This window comes from Phoenix dactylifera, unplaced genomic scaffold, assembly GCF_009389715.1.
Source record: "Phoenix dactylifera cultivar Barhee BC4 unplaced genomic scaffold, palm_55x_up_171113_PBpolish2nd_filt_p 000101F, whole genome shotgun sequence".
NCBI classification, from domain to species: Eukaryota; Viridiplantae; Streptophyta; class Magnoliopsida; order Arecales; family Arecaceae; genus Phoenix; species Phoenix dactylifera.
In genome coordinates, this window is record NW_024067683.1 from 1,163,616 (window position 1) to 1,187,251 (window position 23,636).

Here is a 23,636-nt window from a genome sequence, read left to right on the forward strand (position 1 = left end):
CTTTGCCGCATCCGATGCCGCAATGTACTCCGCCTCGTACATGGAGTCCGCTATAGTAGTCTGCTTGGAACTCTTCCAACAGATAGCCCCACCATACAGGGTAAAAACAAATCCAGACACACTCTTGCTATCATCACGATCTGACTGGAAACTGGAATCAGTATATCCCACAAGTTTTAAGTCAGAATCTCCATAGACCAGCTACTTATCTTTAGTATTTCTCAAATACTTGAGGATAGATTTTACAACGGTCCAGTGGCTCTCTCCTGGGTCAGATTGGTACCTACTCACTACTCCTAGCGAGTGTGCCGCATCCGATCGTGTACATATCATGGTGTACATGATGGACCCCACAGCCGAAGCATAGGGAATCCAATGCATACGGTCTCTCTCTAGCGGAGTTGTCGGACAATCTCTTTTAGAGAGAAAAATTCCAGAAGCTAACGGAAGATAACCCTTTTTGGAATTCGTCATGCTGAACCTTTTCAGCACGGTTTCAATGTACATGGATTGGGACAGACCGAGCAATCTCCTAGATCTATCTCTATAGATCTTCATCTCAAAGATGTAGGATGCTTCTCCCAAATCCTTCATGGAGAATTGTGATGAAAGCCATATTTTTACTTCCTGTAGTGCAGCGATGTCATTTCCTATTAGGAGAATATCATCCACATACAGTACAAAAAATAAAACTACCGTACCATTAGCCCATTTGTATATGCAAGGTTCCTCTTCGTTCTTAACGAAGCCATAAGTTTTGATAACCCTGTCAGAACGAATGTTCCAACTTCGAGATGCCTGCTTTAGTCCATATATGGACTTTTGCAGCCTGCACACCTTAGACTCATTTGCAGAAATAAAACCTTCAGGATGTATCATATACATCTGTTCCTCTAAATCTCTATTTAGAAAAGCGGTTTTAACATCCATCTGCCAGATCTCAAAGTTCAAATGGGCCGCAATCGCAAGCATGATCCGAATAAATTTTAGCATTGCCACAGGCGAAAATGTTTCGTCATAGTCAATACCATAATGTTGACGAAATTTCTGGGCAACCAGACGGGCTTTATAGGTTTCCACCTTTCCGTCTGCGCCTCTTTTCCGTTTGAAAATCCACTTACACCCTAAGGGTTTAAATCCTTCGGGTGGGTCAACCAATGTCCATATATCATTGACCTTCATGGACTCCATTTCAGATTCCATGGCTCCAAGCCATTTATCAGAGTCAGACTTTTGCATAGCATCCATATAGGCGACGGGATCCTCATCATTCTGATCGAGACTAATGGGATCATCGTCCCGGACCAGAAAACCGTAGTATCTATCCGGTCGATGCGGTACTCTACCGGATCGCCTAACGGGTGCTACCTCAATGGGTTCTGAGTTTGATCCAATCAAATCAGACTCCAACGGTTCAGTTCTAGTTGTTTGATCCTCTACCTGTTGAACTTCATCAAGCTCAACCTTAGAGCTGTTCATTCCTTCACCAAGGAATTTCTTCTCCAAGAAGAAATCTCTATTGCTGACGAACAAGCTTTGTTCATTAGCCTGGTAGAAATAATACCCTTTGGTTTCTTTTAGGTAGCCGACAAAAAGACATTCTTCCAACCTAGCTTCTAGTTTGTCTGCTTTCAAATGACGGATGTAGGCTGGAGACCCCCAAACTTTAAGGTGAGAGAGTACAAGCTTTTGACCGGTCCATATCTCATATTGAGTATTAGTCACAGATTTACTGCGAACTCTATTAAGAATATAACAAGCAGTCTCAAGTGCATAACCCCAAAATGATAAGGGCAATTATGTGAGAATTTGAAACAATTTGAATATTACCTAATGCTAGAACTGGAACAGTTCTTTTATCTCCAACATTTAGGAATTTCTCATTGTTACCGAAATTCTTAATGACTTGCAGTCCTTTCAACGTATTACAGATATTAAAAGGACTCCCGGTATCCAATACCCAAGTCATAATATCACATACAGAGAAATTATAAGGTGTTATCATATAACCACCTTGACCAGCAACCCTTTGCTGACTTTTCTCATTAGCACTCGAGTTAGCCTGATTCTTAATCAAAGGTCTAGTCGGCTCATCACTATCCAATAGTGATAGGGGGAACTTATAAGAGGACATTCCTGCATAAAGGACAAAACCAAGGCCTTATTAGTAAATGAATCAATTAATCTAAAGACATGGATTTTAGTCTAAAGATCCTTCCACTATTTTATACGAATCAGGAGCCTCTACCTCTAATCCGAAAAATTACTCTTAATTCTTTAGTGGGCACTAGAATCCAATAGCCTACACCGGGCTCGGCTTTGGTCGGTATCAACCCAAATACACCTAAAGGTAGGTTCAAAACAAATTGTTTCAACTAAACAAATTCCAGTGATCATTTTGCCCCAGAAATCACTTCAGCAGGCGTATATCGACACTACTGAAAGTTTCGGTTAGGTCCAACCATTAACATGTAGCAATCAATGAAAACTATCTAATAGATGGTCAAGCTCGACTTTGGTCGGTATCCAACCGGACCACCCATTCCAATAGTTGCAACTAACTCATCATTATTGTATGACAATTCCAATGGCCGATACGCACCAGTGCGCGCATGCGCCTCCAATGTATATAGACGCATTGGACTCATTATCACACAACTAATGGAAGGCTATGACGTGGTCATCTCCAACTAATGTCAAGATTTGTTTGACTTAAGTTCGGGAGTGGAAAACTCTTTCTCCACTGTGTATACTGCCCCGGCCGAGGTCTTACGAACTCAGTCTTATAAATCATATAGGATCTCTCCTTATCTATCAAGGTCGATAGATTCTATATAGGTGCATACCCTACTTCTACAGTGAACCTACTGCAGCCAATCTACACTGCATGAATCCATATGTCTAGAGACTATGTATACGTGCAGTCAAACTACAATAACCTCACTGTGAGTGGCCGAAGCACCGCAGGTCAAAGGACCAGTCACACTACTGCAACATCAAGCAAGTTACTGACGAGTGGATAGACATCCAAGTGACTTCTTGTTTTGGTCACGCTCAGTACCCTTGTTCTCTAACAAGCATCTACACTATTACTTCAGTGTCGCCACACCGTGGACTCGAGTCTCGTCCATCCATAAGAAAAGCAAAGTATGCACTGATCTCATCGGATCGATCACCATCCTCATGGGATGTTCTTGAGATGACCAAGATTTGGTTTCTTATCATGCCATATCTCATACGGTGTGGTAGGAACGGATTTAGAGGGAGCTCTATTCAGTAGATAAATTGCGGTAAGTAAGGCATCTTCCCAAAGAAACATAGGTAAATTAGTGAAGCTCATCATGGACCGGACCATATCCAATAGAGTCTGATTTCTCCTCTCTGACATCCCGTTGAGTTGAGGCATACCCGGAGGAGTCCATTGTGAGACTATGTCATTCTCCTTGAGATAGTCCCGAAATTTTCTATTAAGGTATTCTCCTCCTCGATCTGATCGAAGAGCCTTAAGGGGTTTTCCAGTTTGTTTTTCTACTTCATTTCTGAACTCTTTGAACTTTTCAAAAGATTCAGATTTGTCTCATAAGATACACATACCCATACCGTGAATAATCATCAGTAAAGGTAATGAAGTATGAATAACGACCCTGGCTAGCACATCGAATGGGCCACACATATCTGTATGTACCAGGGTAAGTATTTCAGTGGTCCTCTTCTCATGTCCTACAAAGGGCAATCTAGCCATTTTTTCTTGAAGACAGGACTCGCAAACTGGATATGACTCGGAAGTCAATGAGCTGAGAAGCCCATCTTTATCCATTTTGTTCATTCTGTCCTCTCCAATATGGCCAGGCCTGAGGTGCTACAAATACTTTTGGTTTATTTCATCCCTGGATCTCTTGGATCCTTTGGCACTCACTTCTTGCTCAGACACATTTACAGATACATCTCTATGCATATGATACAGACTGTTAATCATAAAACCACGTGCGACTATTTTATTTCTGAAATAAACAGAACAGCAGTCTTTGTCGAATGTAAAAACATGACCTTCCTGTGCTAGACATGAAACAGAAATCAAATTTCTGCTAGCAGCAGGTACATAATAACAGTCTCTAAGTAATAAACCAAAACCAGACGGTAGTCGCAGAGGGTAGGTGCCCACAGCCATAGCAGCAACTTTTGCCCCGTTGCCAACCCGGAGGGTTACCGCACCTTCCGCCAGCATTCTACTTTCCTTTAGACCCTGCATAGTAGTGCATAAGTGAGCACTAGAACCAGAATCTATAACCCAACTAGAAGTAGAGGAAACCGTAAGGTTAGTTTCAATCACGAGCAAGTCTAACATACCTTCTGAAGGTGTGTCTGCCTTCTTGTTCTTCAGGCTCTCGAGGTATGAAGGACAGTTCCTCTTCCAGTGACCATCGATATTATAGTAGAAACATTTTTCTTTGTCATTAGCCTTTTTCTTTTGAACTTCCTTCTTTGGCTTCTTGTCTTTCTTCTGCTTCTTTGCAGGCTTCTTTTTCTTCCAAGTAGACTTTCTTTTGGAACCAGAAGTCAACTCAGCAGCAAGGACATTGCCCCTTGAACCTTTCAATGCTCCCTCAGTAGTTACCAACATATTTAACAGTTCAGTCTTAGTGCATTCAATCTTATTCATGTGGTAGTTTACTATAAACTGTCCAAATGAATCAGGAAGGGATTGCAGGATCAGATCTACTTGCAATTCCTTGTGCATGTTCATATCGAGCTTCTCAAGCTCCTCTAGGTCCTTGATCATAGTCAGACCGTGATCATGGACAGACTGCCCCTCGCGCATTTTTGCCTTGAAGAGCCTTTTGGACACTTCAAAACGAGCTGTGCGACTCTGCTCACCATACAACTCTTGTAGGTGTGCTAGTATGTCCCTAGCAGTCTTCATATTCTCATGCTGGCATTGGAGTTCATTGGATATGGATACCATGATATAGCACTTGACCCTAATATCATCGTCTGTCCACTTTTCATGCGTCGCACGCTGATCAGTGGTCGGACGTGCTGATAATGTGGAGATATCATTGTCGAGCACATAGCCTATTTTCTCGCAACTCAGAACGATTTTGAGGTTTCTAAGCCAGTCTTTGTAATTTGTACCGGTCAGTCGGTTGGTCTCAAGAATACGGGTCAAAGGGTTTGAGGCTGACATTGTGATCTGCAGAGAGTAAAGATTCTAGTTAGATTTTGTACTTGATCCTAATTTGTTCTAGGGTCCTTTTAGAACAAATGTACCTCCCACTATTTTCTCGAATTCCTCACACTTTCCTGGTAGGAAAACGAAAATCCTGCACGACTAGGATTTCTAGTGGGTACTGCGGTCCCACCGATTTACATGCCACCTAACCTAACAGTTATTGGTGACACATAAATGGATGAGTGTACAACTCTTGTACAATGCTTCTCAAGCATGTTGCAGTGCTACTTGGTCTCTAAGTCATGAAGACCCCACCTAACAGTTATTGGTCCTATTCCTTAATTAAGTCAGACCCACCGTATTACCGTAGAAATAAAGTCGTCATTGAGTCCTCACCAAACAGTTATTGGTGCCCAACCCCACCTTTACCCCTACAACATCTCATGTCTATAGAGAGGTCCAGCCCCCCAATGCAATTTATCCACTATGTCCAGCCGAGACAAGTCAACACCAGAAAGACCTTAGCAGCTCTACTATGGTGGAAGACCTATGGACTTAATATTGGTTAATCATGTCTTAGTGTTTGCAACCTTGAGCTCTTCATAAGAAGTAATCGAACAATTGGCTAGGTAAGCAGGTGGAAGGCTCCCCTTACTCAGAGAGTAAGGTCCTAATTAAGTAATCACCTTTCATGCTTTCCTAGACACCAATTAGATCAATTAATCTAATATGACTCGCTCATGTTGGTTCACTCTCGACTGATTGAGGAGGTTTTAGTTTAGGTCATTGGGATTGCTCTACTAGATTGCATCATATGTAAATCTATCTACCCCGCTTACATTTGCATCACATGCAAACGGCACATTGCAGGCAGTTATAATTGCAGCAATAAATAAAAGCTGAATTTTAAATAGGTGATGATCATGGATTCTAATTAGGTCATATTACAAGCACATGCACGTCAATCGATCAGCTGGTCTTTAACTCTTGAATTGGTCCCGAGCCTCCTTGATTCAATCCTTGATCAACTCTTGATCCAATCGCCATCAACCACTCAGATCGCCGTTCATCTCATGTACTATCTTCGACTGATCGTTGACGTACATTACATCACAGAAATACAACCAGATAATAATTTCATCCCTTTTAGGAGGCACGCAGGCCCCTCAAAACATCAAATAAGATGCATGCAAGCATCTGAAAAATTATATGACATTACAGATCATATCGCAGGTCTTTACATTTGATACCAAAAGGATTTGCATCCTATGATCATCACCACATGCAACAATTATAATTTTCAGATCTGAAATCTAATTGATTACGTCATCACATGAGTTGCTGATTGTGCAATACATGATTCTAAACCTTTGTAATCTCATTAACAATGCAATTGAATCATCAACTTATGCACATAAAAATCAGCATGCAAAAATCAGCATGCCTGAAATTCTGCATGCAGAAAATTTCAGCATGCATAACCTTTCAAATTTCAGATCTTATACGCCTTTTAATAATTAATCCTAATCTTATATTACGAAGCCTAGGCTTTGATACCACTGTTGGGAACCCGCCCATGCCGCAGAAAATTTAAAAAAAATTCAGATGCAGCGGAATGGGCATGCGCGGGATCAACGTTCATCTCATGAATGTATTTCAAAAACGGTTCGTAGATAGATTAGGATTAAAAACTTTTAAACTATTAGGAAGATCAGATCTTCACCTTGTGCGGGTAGATGATCACCGCAAACTGAAGTTCGTGGTTTAGGATGAAAGTTTGCTTGAAGCCGCACACGCGTCCGGCCTCTACGGGTATCCACACGAAGTAGAGAACCGTTCAAAGCTTCCTTGTCTCCCCGGGGTGCTAGCTCCCTTGCAGAGACTACTTTAGATGGCTGATTTCCTCCCTTTGAATCAACCCTTGATTATGCTTGGGAGGAGGAAGAAGGATGAGTCTTGAAGAAGAATCAAAAGCTAGATGCAGCCTTTTCCCTTGCCTGCGCTGAAACCCAAACAAGAGATGAAGGAGGGGCCGCCAAGAGCTTTCTTTTCCCTTCTTTGCTTGCGGCTGAAGACCAAGGAGAAGAAGGAGGAGGCCACGGCTGGATGAAGGGGACTTCAATTGCCCTAGGTGCCGCCCCCTTCATCTCCTTTTAAAGGTATGTAGGGCTCCTACAAATTAGGAGCCCTTGATCTTTTTCCAAGAGGGGCGTCGGCCCCTCTTGTGTTGCCGCACCAACAAAGAAAAAGGGGAGGGGCGTGCGCCCCTCCCTCTTGTGTTGCCCTAGTCCTCCTCTAAGGAGGATTGGGTGGCCCTAATGTGGCTAAGTCCTAATCTAATTAGGCTTAGTCCAAGGTCATCAAGATATTCCCTGTGAGTCTCACCATCCACCAGTGACACCTAGCAGCATGTAGTAGCTACCCAGCAGAATGGAATGATGAACCTCTAGGTGCAGTTATCGTATGATACAGTCCTTCCATCATGGATCCCTACAGGACGGAGGTCATGGACAACTCGTCAAACCCTATCGTCTGTCATATGTCAAGATTTATTTGACCTAAGTTCGAGAGTGGAAAACTCTTTCTCTACTGTGTATACTGCCCCGGCCGAGGTCTTACGAACTCAGTCTTATAAATTACATAGGATCTCTCCTTATCTATCAAGGTCGATAGATTCCATATAGGTGCATACTCTACTCATACAGTGAACCTACTACAGCCAATCTACACTGCATGGACCCATATGTCTAGAGACCATGTATACGTGCAGTCAAATTACAATAACCTCACTGTGAGTAGCCGAAGCACCGCATGTCAAAGGACCAGTCACACTACTGCAACATCAAGCAAGTCATTGACGAATGGATAGACATCCAAGTGACTTCTTGTCTTGGTCACGTTCAGTACCCTTGTTCTCTAACAAGCACCTGCACTATTACTTCAGTGTCGCCACACCGTGGACTCGAGTTTCGTCCATCCATAAGAAAAGCAAAGTGTGCACTGATCTCATCGGATCGATCACCGTCCTCGTGATGATCCATCGATCAGGAGCATTTAGAAATTAATCACCAATGATACATGGCTCAAATTTTCAACTCCTGAGAATATGTATCATCATCTTATTAATTCATTGGACGATTCATAGACATATAAACAATATGAATGAAAAAGATGCCTTTTATTTATTCAATAATAAATAGTCAAGTACAAAATTATGTCCCAGAATTAACAATGTGTCAGCCAGATTGGCTTCTAGGGCATACATCTAACAGAACCGTCTCAAACCATCCGGTTTGGAGCATCCCAAGCCATACCAGTGACGGATTAGGACGGTTCCGGCAATAAACCGAGACCCCGTCGCCGGAGGGGGAGAAGAAAAAAGAGAAAAAAATAGAGAGCAGGGAAGGGAGAGGGAGAGGGAGAGGGAGGAGAGAGGTCAGGTGGGGAGCCTCCGCCTCCTCTGCGCAGAGGCCGGCCGACCTCTCCTCCCTCCCTCCCTTCCTCTCTCCTGTTCGCCCTCTCTCCCGCCTCTACTGTGTCGGCACAAGGCCGGCATGACAACGCAGAGCCATACCGACCTGTGCTGCCAGGCAACCGATACGGAGCCCGGTACCAACACAACAGACGGTTTAATATATGAAAAAAATAGTTCACCATGTCTAAGTGGTTAATCTTACTAGGTTATTTGCAGGGTTATCACACCTTGTTCAGCATCAACAACCAAGTTCCACATACATCAGTTATAGGCAACTAAACACATACAGTTTTTGCAACTACAATTCCTATTGCAGCAATTTAAACAGAAAACAATTAAAAGCCCCCTAAAGAAAAAACCCAAAATTGATACTACGTAGCTCAGTCTTGTCAAAGGCACAAGGTACACCAACGCGAGGCAACTTAGATGGTCTAAAAGAACATCTTTTTGGCACCTTGTAGGAAAGCCCAGGAAAAGCATGTTTGATTGAGATTTTGGGGCTTGGTGGCCAAAAGAGAGAAGGGGCAAAAAGACACTATTGCCGAAAAGGGTAATAGGCAGACAAAGGGAGAGAAAGAGGCAGATCAAATGTTTCCACCATGGCTTTCCCACTAGGTGTTCTTCTTCCATCCAGGAAGTACCCTGGTTTTCCTCCTCATCTTCACTTCTTTCTTGTCTTGTCTCCTTTTTTCTTTTTCTTTTTTAATTTTGGGAGATGGACCAGATTTCTTCTTCTGTCTCTGTCCATTAGAAATGGGGGTTGGAATAAACCATGCACTGTGTCTTCTTCTCCTCCTTGTTGCTGCTGAAACATGTTGGTTTCAATTGAAACTGGATTGGAATGAACTTGTGGCCCTTGTGATTCGTGAACTTTAGTACAGTAGCCACATGTTGAAGCTTTGGATTAGAGCACAATGGTTAACATAAGAAGGTATGATATACCTCAGCAAGTGGCATATCATGTGCATTATATCAGCCATTATTGTCAAGCAAAATAAGCATGAATTTAAGATTGTTTTATGTTTACCTTAGTCGCCATATGGATTTGGATTCAGCTTTTGACTTTAGTCCTGACTTTTGAACATCATCTAAAATAGTGTTAATGTAATCTGTAATCAGTGTATAGGTGCCCGTTGCAATGAATGCAATAAAATATGCTGATCTTTGTTGTTTTCCAAAAGCATAACGGAAAGAGTTAGGGGATATTGCAAGGATTTTGTTCCTCTGGTAGTTCTTGTGTTATCTTCCTTCAAATTCCAAAATGGAAATTTCTGTTGACTTTTGGTTTGTATTGGTAGAGGCCATAAAGACAGCCTTTTTGGTGAGCAGAACCAATTGATTCAGGCACTAGGCTGAAAAATGTGAAAAAATTTTACATGCGCTGCTATGAATCTGCACTCTAGTCTTGGAATTAGATATAAAGCACTCAAACACTGGAATATATAGAAGAACCAGCTAGTATATATTTGGGAAAAAAAAACAGTGTGATATCTGTTCTGGGTTTGGTACCCAGCTAGCCTTTTTACTCCTAGCAAATCCTTCAGCTGTGGCAAGTGCTCACTTTATCTCTTACTCCATCTAGTAATCAACTGAATGAACCATGGTTTATAGCCTACTAGCAGCCAGTAGCTGAGAATTCGGCCCTTTATCTTGTTGTTTGTCAAATTTAGTTGTATACTCAAACCATTGTGCTCCCTTGCACTAGAAACATGTAAGCATGGCTCATAAAATGGAGGCACAAAGCAATGAATCTTCATTCTTGTCATTTCATCCCAAAATTTTGCAGGTACATAATGACTTTTGGGTTATATTGCCCATCAACTCTAGTTGCTCCTTACTGTTTCTCTACCAGAAAGAAAAGGTATTTTTGATGTATCAAGCAACACTTTGGAAGTTGCCCATGTGGAGCAGCCAATTGAGAAGCACATCTGGATAATGCTCGACTTCCGGTTTGGCTCCTTAGTCCATATCTACAAGTCATCATTCTTATGAAAACTAGAACTTCAGGAAGTAATCAAGTCAAAGTATTATGGTTTTAAGTCTTGTACTAGGCATACTGATTTGTGCCAGTGGGAAATCAATACAGTACGCCTCCACCCCCCCCCCCCCCCTTTTTTAAGTCTTGTACTAGGCATACTGATTTGTGCCAGTGGGAAATCAATACAGTACGCCTCCACCCCCCCCCCCCCCCTCCCCCCCAGTACCAAGTTGGTATTGTACCAACACTATACCAGTTGGGTACCAGTATGGGTATTGGTACCAGTAATTAACTTTCATAGTATTAAAAATTAGGGGGTTGAAATGAGGGCCTGTTCCACAGCAACATGCTTCTCTGGTCTACTAATTTTGCCATCTCTGACAACTGCAATACCAACATCCAGTGTACTTTTTAGGGCAGGTGTCAAACTATGAATATCATCCATGGGTTCAGCAAATCTAACAATTAATTCTGCTCTTATAATCTTCATATAAACAATCAAACCTAGTGTGAACCCTGAATTTGACACCATTATGATGGATAAAAAAGAATCTAAAGCAAGGTTTTGGCTCTGACCAAGATCACACAAGATCCTAAGTTGTGAAAGTCCTATGTGCTTAATGTTAGGCTGAAGGAAGAAGGGTTCTATCAGGATTCTAATGATACTAGTGGCTTGCTGTCCTTAGCAAAGATTAGACATATCTGGAAAAATCTAAGATTTATGGTTAAAAAGGGAAAGGAGAAGAGGTTTCCTATGGTTTCGAGGGAAGGTTCCATAATGGGAGATGGGATTTGGGGTTAAGAAAAACTAGGGAGAAGAACTAATGTCTTAGTAAGAATTTTGGTTCGAGAAATAGTATTCTAGGTTCACATTTGACTTTTCCATAATCTAGCAGATTTTTATGCAAATATGCTGTAGAACAAGGGTTTTAGGGATTAGTATCTACTAAGCCTGAAATATATGGTGACTAGAAATCTTTTGTTTTCTCGATCAGAACTGTTGCCCAATTTAATCGAGTATAAAACCATAGATACCTGGAGAGCCACGTGGAACTATAGTGATCATGATGTTTGGAAAATCCTTATTGGAGAATCTGGAGCTTAGTGATACGATGTTAGTGAAGACAGGTGAAGTAGCTAAAGGCCTAGGCTATGATGCAGAAGTAGTTGTACATTTGATATTGTTGCTGCTGCTTCTCACAAGGCTAGTGCATGACAATTAGATGGCCTAGAATTTTTCTGTGAGCTAGAAAAAACCACAGGAAAAGAGAGAGAATGACAAGAAGAATGCTAGGGAGCAAGAAACTCAAGCATTAGCTGACCAGATAGTAGTAGTTTCATAATATAATTCATACCAACTCAACTAATAAGTATATCCAAACTAATAACACCACCATCAAACAGACTCAATAATTCAAAAATAATAATACGACCATCCAACAAATACAATAATCCAAGTTATAAACATGTCCAACTATATCAAAGAAAACATAATGATAAATTTTTCAATACAAGAGAATTTTAGTGAATAATCGAATCCTCCATTTTGTCTTCTCCAATCCATGAACATATTATGCCTAAGAGAAGGAAAAGGAATACAAGAAAAACATGCTCAATTAATAAAATAATTTATAATATAATTTACAACCATTTATTTAAAGTCTACAATTTTTTTAATACCAAGCAAGGTTCTATAGATTACCTAATCAACATAAGAGTCATCTTCACTACTATCTCATGGAGTTCCTAATTTGAATTTACACTAAATATAAAAGGTATTAAGGGTATTAATTTTCAAGTATGTTTCGTTTTCGGGTTTAGGGCCAGGTTTGGTGTTAGGTTCGGTTTTGGGTTCAGTGTTAGATCGGGTATGGGTCAGACAATTCACCAAAATCGAAACCAAAACCAAACATTTTTTTAATTTTTAAAACCATTACCGAAACTATACCCATTCAATTTTGGTTAAAACTGCTCCATTCAGTTTGGGGATGGGTAATATATGCGGGTATACGTCCTTGTTGACATCCCTACTGCAGATGCAACCTATAGTTTCAAGAGTAAAAAAGGCTCCATAGTAATTTCTCATCAGTGAAAATCTTTGGAATTGAATTATAACCCAGGCTGTCTCTCTTAGCACCGGCATGTTTCATTTATCTAAATATACATGTCATAAAGATGGTCCAAAATGACCTTCATAAAAGAAAGGGTACCCAGCCACAGACACAAGATAGGCATGTCAGACTGAATGTGAACAATAAAGGCATAACTTTGATAAATTAGTAGCTATTTCATTTGCTGGCATCACATCTATTACCCGCTGAATAGTTTGCATTAATGCTGTAAGTGACTCCGTGTGATGCCTTATGAGATGAGCCATCATGTATGCAGACCATGCCCTCTTAAGTGGTACCATCCAACTTCACCTTTGTACCCTAAGATGGTGGAATTTCGTTGCCATACTCTAACAAGTAAAGCAATAGCCATGGTCAAGGGAAAGGTTCTTGAAGAAAGGAGACTAATGCAGGTAATAGAGGAACATGAATGGGGAAAACTGTGCATAAAAGAGTAGGTTCAAAATAAAACAAAGAAAAAACTGAGCACGAAGGAAAGAATCGATTGCCAGGTAGCCAAGGGACAAAGTGGTGTAGCAGAAAGAATATTAGGTGAACAATTAGGATCTGTCCCTTTCCCCATGACCTCCTTTTTCAGGTTAGCTTTTTCTATGCTCTCCTTTGAACATCAAAAGATGTTTTGGATGACATTAATTAGATTTTCACATGGATGACAGATTGGACCAGACATGCTTATAAGTGGATTCCTTCAGCCCATCCCCGATCTCTCACCTATAATTCCACAAGCTGATGAAACTTCTGCTCTTGATCCGGCAGTTTCTCCTTATGATACAAAAATCATATCCTTTTATAAGACATGGGATCTTTATGGAGCGTTATCAAACTTTTCTCCTCATCCTGTGTGGATGCCTGACGAAGATGGAACTTATTACACGTGGTCAAGTGTAGAACACTATTATCAGGTAATTCTTGTGAACTAGATGATTTCAAACTGCATATTATTTGTTCATAATTTGTGTTGCTACTGAACAGTTAGTCATTGTTGGTATTTTTTTTAAAATATTTTATGATATGTTATTTCTTGTAACATTTACAAACAATACTTGAAGTGCTTTCACTTTGCAGGCACACAAATTTGTGGGTGTTGATAGTCCACAAGCAAAGGACTTCATTGAACAAATCAAGTTAGCAAAGAGCCCTGAGGAAGCAGCACGCTTAGGCAGGAAATTGCAGAGAGAACACCCTGAACTGGTATGCTCTACACTGCTAATTGAGGTGTCATTCCATTTTGCTAGACTATCAGATTACTATTTTAACGCTGTTCTCATTCTTCATGTGAATCAAGACTTTTTTATCTGGGATGATGTTTTGTCATTCTGAAAACCAAGAGATAATTTAATCTTGCCTTCTCATAAAATTAATGGGTGCAAATCATGGTCCAAAGTTAAAAGTCACAATTTAGGGAATCTATAAAATAGCTATGAAGCTTTTCTTTGCTAGAAACAATTCTATACTTATTGATGCGATCCAAGAGGAGAATTTGCAGTTTTGGGACAAAGAATGCCGATTTGATTTAGGAGCATTACTTAGGATTAATTTGCTGCATACGTTCTACAAGGGAAAACTGGTGCGGAAAACATTAACAAAGCCTGAAATGGGAAATGATGGTCCGGGAAAAACCTTAATTTAGGAAAAGAGAAATGTGATTCCATGTCAATCATATGTATGTGTGTGTGTATATGTGTGTGTGTATATATATGTATGTATATGTATAAAAATGTATATATATATATATATGTATATACATATATATGTGCATACACTCACATCAGTCAGTGAATCACTGAAGGGCACTAATTTTCCTGCATTTATATTTGTTTCTCAAATATGAGGGTGATTTTATTGTAATCATAAATTTAATTAACAAAAAAAATCCATATCTTTGTTTTTTGCTTTCTTTCGGTCTTTCTTTAAGAAAAGAAATTAAAGGGATATGATATATAATAATAGAAAAGTGATTTTGTCAAAGTCCATAATTGGACCTATTTAAACTCAGATTTTTCAGTGTCTTTTTTCATTTAGTTTTAAACCATATAGGATTTGGAACCAGGGGCTGTAGCAGAGGAGTACATTGGAACCAATGTTCTCTCTCTCTCTCTCTCTCTCTCTCTCTCTCTCTCTCTCTTTTCACCTTCCCTTTCTTCTTTTGCTTTTGAACTATGTTTGATGGACCAAATCGAAGGGCTAGAAGAAAGGATGAGCAGTGGCAAGGGGCAATAACACATCCCCCCCCCCCCCCCCCCCCCCCCCCCACAACACACACCTTTCTCTCTCTTCTTATATCCATTAGGAGACCTAGCTGCCACCAACTTTTCCGCATCCAAGTTTCCCACGGAATTTCTCTCAAGAAAAATTCTCACCGAGTTTATTCTTATAGAGTTTTATTGAACTTGAAGTTGCATTTTGACTAGCAAATCTCCAGTTAATTGAAGTTGTTTCTGGATTCGTTTTCCCAAGAAAATCCCACAGGAGTGGGAAACCTTTTTCCTAGCATCTATGGTTTCCTGTCATATTCAATGTTTGTTGCCTTTTTGTGGTGCTTTAGTTGTTTGTTCTATTTTAATGAGGTATTTGCTAGTTTTAGACTGTTTTTTCTGTCTTAGTTGAGATCAAAATCAATTGTAGCCCGAAAATCACATGGGATGAAGTGGTAAGGAAGGACCTGATATCATATATCTTCCAGAAAGTATGGCCTAAACAGAATGGAATGGAGAAAAATAATTTATGTAGCTTACCCCTACTGGTTTGGGATTAAGGATTAGATGCGATGAGTTGAGTTGAGACCAAAATCAATTTTAACCCCTTGTCGTATATTGGTCCAGATTCGAATGGTACAGCCACACAACTATATGAAGACAACACTTTAATAGCTGATTGCTAATTATGGAGCCTTGACCTCTTATTTTCGGTCGAAGAGTTGCAAACCTCTTCTTCTATCTCAACTGTAGAAGGATGTGGTTGTTGTAAAGCAATGCAAGGAGGTAAAGGCAGAGGATGAAAAAGGAAAATAATTTAATAAATATTAATGCTTTCTGCTCTAGTAAATACCATCCACCTTTAGTAAATACCTGCCACCTCTTCTACATTTTTCTCTTCTTCTCATAACTATCGGGCCATAAAGCTGTAGGGTCTGCAAATGCATTTTGCATCCCATTTAGGGTTCAAAAGTTGGAGATAATGTAAAATGATATTGAAGAAGAGTTAATTAAAATAAATGTAGCCACATCCTCTTCTTTCTTATCATTTTGTATTTACCTTCTGCTTTAATCAGTTAACTTCATTACAAGGCTTCAAAAATTGCCTCCAAGATGCAAGTTGTCCTCCATAGTTCATGATTTTTGCATCTCAATCCCCGTCCCTAAAAAAGAAGTCAGTTTCGCTACATGATCTTGGATCTGAACCCAAATTCCAAATTTGGAAATTATTTTAGATAACTGATCATACTTAAACAAAACCAAAAGAGATCCAAATAGAATTTGAGCAAACGCCGACATGAATATAACAAGAAAATGCCAATAAAAGAAGTATATAAACCTTGGCTCCATGTTAAATTTGCTGACCAACCAATTGACCCCAAAAGCTTAAGTTGATTGGGAAGGGTCAATAATGTATATCAGGCACACCCCGTTAGCACATGCAACCTCGATTGTGCACATGGAGGGATGACTATGACCGAAATGAGTCAAGGTAACAAACACAATGACTAGAACAAGTGAAGGTAAGAATTAGATTAATTAAATGAATAATTGGCCTTGACCATCGACATACTTTGCTTTGATACCATGTTGACTAACAAATTGATCCAAAGCTTAAGCTAATAGAGAAAAAGGTCAATAATGTATATCAGGCCTAACAAATTTTAGTCGAGTCATTTTAAATAGGGTAATACCAAACCGACTTGAACCACTCAGTTTGGGACGCACCGACGTAAATTGGTGCAAAACTAGGTTGGTAAGACATTTCAAGTTTGTAAGTGGCCTGAATCGGCCCAAACCGCTCTGAACCAAGTGGAACCACCTGGTTCCTTTCGATTCAAAGTGGTTTGGTGCAATGCGTGCCACCCCATGACTAATAAGAGAGAAGGCCATGCTCCTTTCTTCAATAATTCAGCTTCAAGAAGTGGGTTTTGTGAGAAAAAAAAGGTCAAAAGCGATGATTTGTTTATTTTGAGCTCAAATCCAAGCCAAATCGGGTATAATCCCCTCCTTCCTCTTCATTCTAATCCTTTTTCTAATTTTTATACTTAAAATTTGATGAAAATTGGCAAAACCAGGGGAGATCGTGTCAAAATTTTGTAATTTGTTATTATTTCATGATATGTTGTAGTTCTAAAGTAATCTATACATCAAAGAAGAAATCATGATTTTTTGTTGATTGTATAATTTTTGAGATTAAAAATTTAATATAGACACTCTACGAGGAAAAATATGTTACTATGTATTTTGTAATTCAAATCAATTAGATATATGTATTTTCAATCTTAAAAAAGTGAATATTCTATGTTTAATTATTGCATCCATTATGCAATCATATGGTTGTTCAGGACCCATATGAAAATAACATTAAAACACTCTCAAAATCAGAATCTAAAGATCCAAAAACCTTAAAATAACTTTAGAAATCAAAAATTGGAAAATATAAAAAGAGAAGGCAAAAACAAAGCATTAAACCAAGGTTCGCCATCTTGGTATCAGACCCCATACCGGTGCCATACTAACACTTTGTCAGTATGTAACGGTATGAGGTCTTTTCAGCATATCAAGTGTCGATGTGCATCCTATACCAGGTATCAGTACCAAACCGGTATGGTACAGTACACTTCGTACTGTCCGGTTTAGGCCGATACGACAAACCATGCATTGAACTAGTATGCATATGTATACCAAGTGTTGGTACAATTTGGCTTTGTACTGTACCATATAGTTATCTAACCACTATAGTCCTCAGTACCATATTGTGGACCTTGATTGTGCATTATAATTTTATTTGAAGTTGTTTTATTATTGGAACTCATTTTGGCATCTTGTTTTGCATTTTCTTTTAGTGGGTATCCTTGTCTAATAGACCATACCTTGATAGAAAGTTGCATGTCACAGTAAAACCCGTTTTTTATCTAGCTTCTATCAATAGTTTTGTTCCCTTCCCTTATTCCTCATTAAAGCTTCAGAGTCTTCACAAGAACTAACTATGCATATGATCCTAGGCCCCGTTTGATAGAGATGTTGGCAGTAAAGCTTTCAGAAGTATAATTTTTTAAAGTAAAGCTTTTTGAAGTAGAACTTTTACAAAAAGCTATTTATTGTTTGGTAACTATATTTCTAAAGTGCTGTGAAACTTTAATATGTGTTTGGTAAAAAATCTAAAAAAGTACTTTTGGTATGACAATGACTATAAAGGACATTGCATAGTATTATACAACAGAGCATAATAAAATATAATATATATTAATACATAAATATATGATATAGTATAATATTATTGTAATATAATATAATATTACTTTAATATAGTTAATATAATATTGTATACTATAGCATAATAATATAACATAATTCGATATTATATAACATAACATATCAATGTATTATGATATAATGCAATATAATATTATATTTATAGTATAATATCATTTTTGATATAAAATATTATAATTATTATCATTATATATTAATATTTTATTAATATAATATTTCTTTTTTATACATTATAATATAAAGGGACACTTCCTATAATTATATGATTTTATTATGGGTATTTTGGTATGAAATTTTTTTTTATTAATCTAAAATAACTTTCCAACGTGTTCTAAAAGTACTTTTCCAAAGAATTTCTATTTTGGATCTTTTTTCAAGTAGATGTTTTTCAGTTTTCTGGCAAAGCTAAAACAGCTTTCCGATTTTTTTACCTAACACCTCTATTCAATCCAAAAGTTTTTTTGAAGGGTTAGAAAGTGCTTTCTGGCCCACCAAAAGCTCTGCCAAATGGAGCCTTAATATGTAGGGATAGTGATCTTCAAGTCGGCTCAAGTTCAGGTTGGGTTGACATCATATATCAAGTCCCATAGGGTCAACTTGAACCTGGCCTGACCTGCTAGCAGGTCAAGAATGGCCAACACAAATCCAACCTAAAGCCAAACCTGATGAGCTGTTTTACTTGGCCTAGTTCATCTAATTTTGGGCATCATATTGTTTGGGGAGGCTATTTTTTTCATAATCTTTAGACAAAATGACATGACCCTCCATAGGTCAGGTTGGGTCAGGGTCCCACAATGGGTCGAGTCAAAAATTGCCACCCATGATTGTTTTGTTATTTGTTGTTTTTATATTTTCTTTACAGATTGAGCGTTATTTGATCTCTCTCAACTGAGGAAAGGTTTGGCTTCATCTTCCCTTTGACATAGGTGTATAGAGGCTTTTTAAATGTTGAACACTGTATCTACTTGATATTTGCCATATGGGTGGGAGTTGATGCATAGGAAACAGAAGAGAAAGGGGTGATTAGTTGGCTGGGTTTTCTTCTCTGAATCTCAAGTTTTTCAATATATTAGAGACCATCTAGAACGATGATCATCAATATCCTAAAAAATCTTAGGATTGCATTGAAAGATGCTCGAACTTTTCAACAAGATGTGTTTTCACAAATATGGAACAAATTGTGATTAACTATTATTTATTTGATTGATTATCCAAATACCATATATTTTCCTACTTTTTATTATTTTTATACTATGTTACATGGTCACAGCTGAGCAGTCCACTTTCGAAGTGTCTTACTTGCATCATCAAAAAAAAGTGGAGACACCTGGCATGTTTTTTTGGAGTGTCTTGTAAGAGATGCTTAACTTCTAGAAACAAATATTTAATGAAAAGTGTCCTCAACTTTTTCGATGTAATGTTATCACAGCCATTAATAACTTATCTTTAATCTTAAGTATCACTGCACTTGAATGTGTATCTGAGAACTTAAAACAACTTAAATAACAGCTTAACTAATGTACAACTAAGCAATAAGTTATCTACTATATTATGTGGGGATTGGGTCTTCCCTACTATTTATGTGAGACATAACTTGAAACAAAAACTAAATAACCTACCATAAGTTTTCTTTGTATACTGAAGAGAGAAACTTCTGACTTATCCAGGTACTTGTCTACCTTCTTTCTTAAAGCATTTTGATTTGGCATCTATATAAACAGCTATGCGTGCATACATACGTGTGTGTATATGCATACATACATATATACATATATATATACATATATATATATATATATATATATATATATAATATGTCGTGTCACCTTGTGGATTTTTGGAGGTTGCCATGTTCAAAACTTGGGGGCACCTGGACACGAGGTACCTGTGCCAAGTGCCAAGGAAACACTGTTCACACGGTGAGACCCAAGGCAATTTTGGGCTTCATAACTCCAAAATGGTGTGTAGAGTGCCCCCAGTAACCATAAACCCTCCCTGTGCGGAAGCCAAACCTGAAAGAACGTAAGATGATCCCTGGTCTGCAACACAGCAAGTGAAAAACTTTGCCAGCAACCTAACTGGCCACTTCATCTGACCAAATGGTTAGTAGCTATTGAGATGGGGGTGCATAGGTGATGCACTAAAAGTAGTGGAAGAAGTAGAGGGAAGAGAATGAAGGAGATGACCTATTTGTCAACAGGAACGAGATATCATTTGAGACCACTGTCACAATATCACATATAATTCTTCATGTCAGAATATAAATCTCTTGATTCAGGCAAACTAATCTGAGCTTTCTCATGACAGAAACAGCCTAAAACCCTTAGCTTATTTTGTAGTCTCATGCTTGAACTTTGAGCTAACATCCCTTAGTGGCTAGATTAGGAAACACTTCAAGTTATGGTGCCTGAAGAAACCATTTTTGGTACAGGAACAGGTGACTATTGTTTTATGCCTCTGAGACAGAAACAGATCTAACATAGCTTTTTTTTTTTTGAAAGAAGTCTTCCAGCCTATATGGGTGTTTTATTGACTTCTTATGCAAAGATATGTTGTACCATGCTTTTCAGCAAACCAGCATTTAGAAGATAACTCTTGGTTTTCTATTTACCACAAGCTTCTGAAGGGAATACTGCATTGAGTTGTCTGGGCTCCTTTGTGCATATATACACTTGCACTTTATTCCAAGAGGCCTACTGAAGTCCTATGTATCTGAGATATTGCCCATAAAGTGGATTTAATGCTCTGCAACTATCCAGATATCTATTACATGTCTGTTAACTTTGGTAGTCAGGGTGTAAATGAGTCAGGTCGAACTCGGTCAAAAGTGACCAGACCCACTCGTTCCTTGTTCGAGTTAGAATATTGGATCCAGATCCAACCTAATAGAAGATCGAGTCGAGCCCGGTCAGGTCCATGGCTAAAATTTCTAACCTAATAGGTCATTAGAGTCGGGTTGGTTCATGTGTAACCCGATCCCAACCCAGCTCGGGTCGGGTCCGGATCGGGATCAAGTCGGATCCCTGTACTTGTCATTCAACTAACTCATATTTGGAATTAGTTAAGCTACTACAACAAACATATAGACAATACTTTGATAATGAATAAAGAATACAAATGTCAAAATATTATATGCTCAACAGACCTATGGAAAAGAATGCTTAAGCTCCCAATTAGATTATAAATGATCAAACTTCTCTTTTAGAAAAGGTCATACTGCTTATGACTTTACATACTGTTGACAATTTATGCTTAACATAGTGGTCTAAAAAGGTCGTACTGCATCGTCATCCCAATCATCAGGCTTCACAGCATATGGATCTGGAATCTTGGGCCTTTCATCCTAGTCCTCAGGCTTATCATCTGGATCAGGAATAGTCTTGGGAGGGATACGTGCTGACTCAAAATCATCAGCAGACAAGAAGTTTCCTATTTTCTTTTCCTCGCCATCAAACAAAATCCTCAACTCATTATCAGTTTTCAAAATAGCAGTATGGACATGAGAAAGTTTGTCAGATGGGACAGATGGAGGGTACTTGAGATGGTATTCAACAAACTTCCCAGTCTTGGGATTCTTGTGCTTAAGGATGAAATGCATCTTATTTGTGGACCCACACTTGTCAGGTCCAAACATAATGGTAAAGGGAGACTCATTATCAAACTCCTTGGGAGTCCATCCAGCATCCTGACAATGTAGGTATTTCAGAGTAGAGACTGAGACCGACTTAAGCACCCTTCTGGGCCTTAATGGTGTACGGGTTCAGGTCGGGTTGCATCGGGTCGTAGAGTAGGATATCCAAAATTGCCTCAAATATCAAACGGGTCAGGTCGGGTCGAGTTGGACCATAATTCAGTAAATCTCATACCCAACTGGGAAAATGGAATGGGTCTAATTTTAGAACCCCAATCGGTTCTATGAGTCATTTAAAACGGGTCGGATCGGGTCACAGATTAACTTGACCCATTTACAGCCTTATCTGGCAGTTAGGTTACCTACAGGCACTGATTAAAGATACCGTCAAGTTACTTTTCTGGTGACAAACATGCATGTGGGGTTGGTGAAATCTGATGAAAACTTGCCTTCGCATAAATCTTTCAATTTTTTTGATTCATACAGTAATCGACCATTTTCGCTATATAGTTGCTTTTGTGCTGGATATTGGTTCTCTTTGATGGTCGAGAAGAATGGTCAAGAAGAACAGTTTTTCTATCTCCATACAACCACATAGTGTCCATGGCATGAAACCATTGTGGTTCAGTTTAGTTTTACAATGGACGTTATGTGTAGAATAATATAATGACCTACTTACTGCTTCAAATATTTTATGGCTGCATCATAAAGGGTGTTGTAACCATTGTAATGGAATGTATTAAGTTATGACAACAAAATTACTACATTATGGATATTTTATAGTCAAATTGTTTGTTTCTTATTCAGGTAATGATATTGTGGGTGTTAAGCGTTGAAGTATCTGTGTAGATATATTGTTAAGTTCTACAGGCAATGATAGTGAAGTAACGGCCCACAGTCCTGTACCTACCATGGTTCAGAAATTCTCTGATCCCTTTTTCTTTTAAAGCAAATTTACCGATCTCACTACTTGGATCCATAATGATGCAATTTCTAAACTAGTCTTCTCTTTGATGTTTCTTTTCCTAATGACTTAACCTGTTTATTTTGTAACACTTCAAACATCATTCATCCATCTCATGTCCATCCAGGTTCGACCTGACTGGGAGTCTGTCAAGATCGAAGTCATGTACAGGGCTTTAAAATGCAAATTTTCGATGCATCCTCACTTGAAGTCCATGCTACGTTCAACTGCTGGCTCTGTTCTTGTTGAAGCATCACCCCATGATCTCTTTTGGGGTGGAGGCCGGGAGGGAGAAGGCTTAAATTATTTGGGTAGGCTGCTGATGCAATTGAGGTCAGAGATTTTAAAAGAAAACTTGGAACTGAGGGCAAAGTCATCTTGATTCACATAAAGATGTAGATTGAAAATGTACATTAATTTGTAGATTGCAAATTGGTCTATAACCTAGTGGTTGCACCCTCTCCACTTGGGAGTGGATTCTGAGTGCAAAGAAGTGGAAAAAAAGAAAGAATCTGGTATTAAGTGGTAAAGGAGTTCAGAAATTTTGATGAGTTTGAAGGTTTGAATCCTCAAGGCCATACTTGGCCCAGCTTCAATTAGGGCTATGGGCTGAACTACAAAAAAAAGATTAAGGAAGAGACAACACATTCAAAGTTATTGGTTCATCAAAAAAGAAGTAACAGCAGGTCTCATTAAAAAAAATAAAACAAAATAAATAAATGAATAACTACTTTGCAAATAAAGGAAGCTAACCAAAATTTTTGGTTAATATGTTGGTTTTTTACTGACAACTTGTTTGGTTCATGGAAAAA

General features: G+C 38.8%; 1 protein-coding gene across 1 annotated transcript in view; it reads left to right on the top strand.

Moving 5' to 3' along the window:
• The window catches only part of LOC103696140 (riboflavin biosynthesis protein PYRR, chloroplastic), a 66,324-nt gene extending 42,958 nt beyond the window's left edge, over positions 1–23,366 (top strand). The window contains exons 7-9 of the mRNA XM_008777674.4: positions 13,412–13,657; positions 13,821–13,946; positions 22,952–23,366. Of these exons, the coding sequence (XP_008775896.2) occupies positions 13,412–13,657; positions 13,821–13,946; positions 22,952–23,206 (627 nt within the window). The 3' untranslated portion in view covers positions 23,207–23,366. The remainder of the gene's footprint in view (positions 1–13,411; positions 13,658–13,820; positions 13,947–22,951) is intronic.
• The last annotated feature ends 270 nt before the right edge of the window (positions 23,367–23,636 follow it).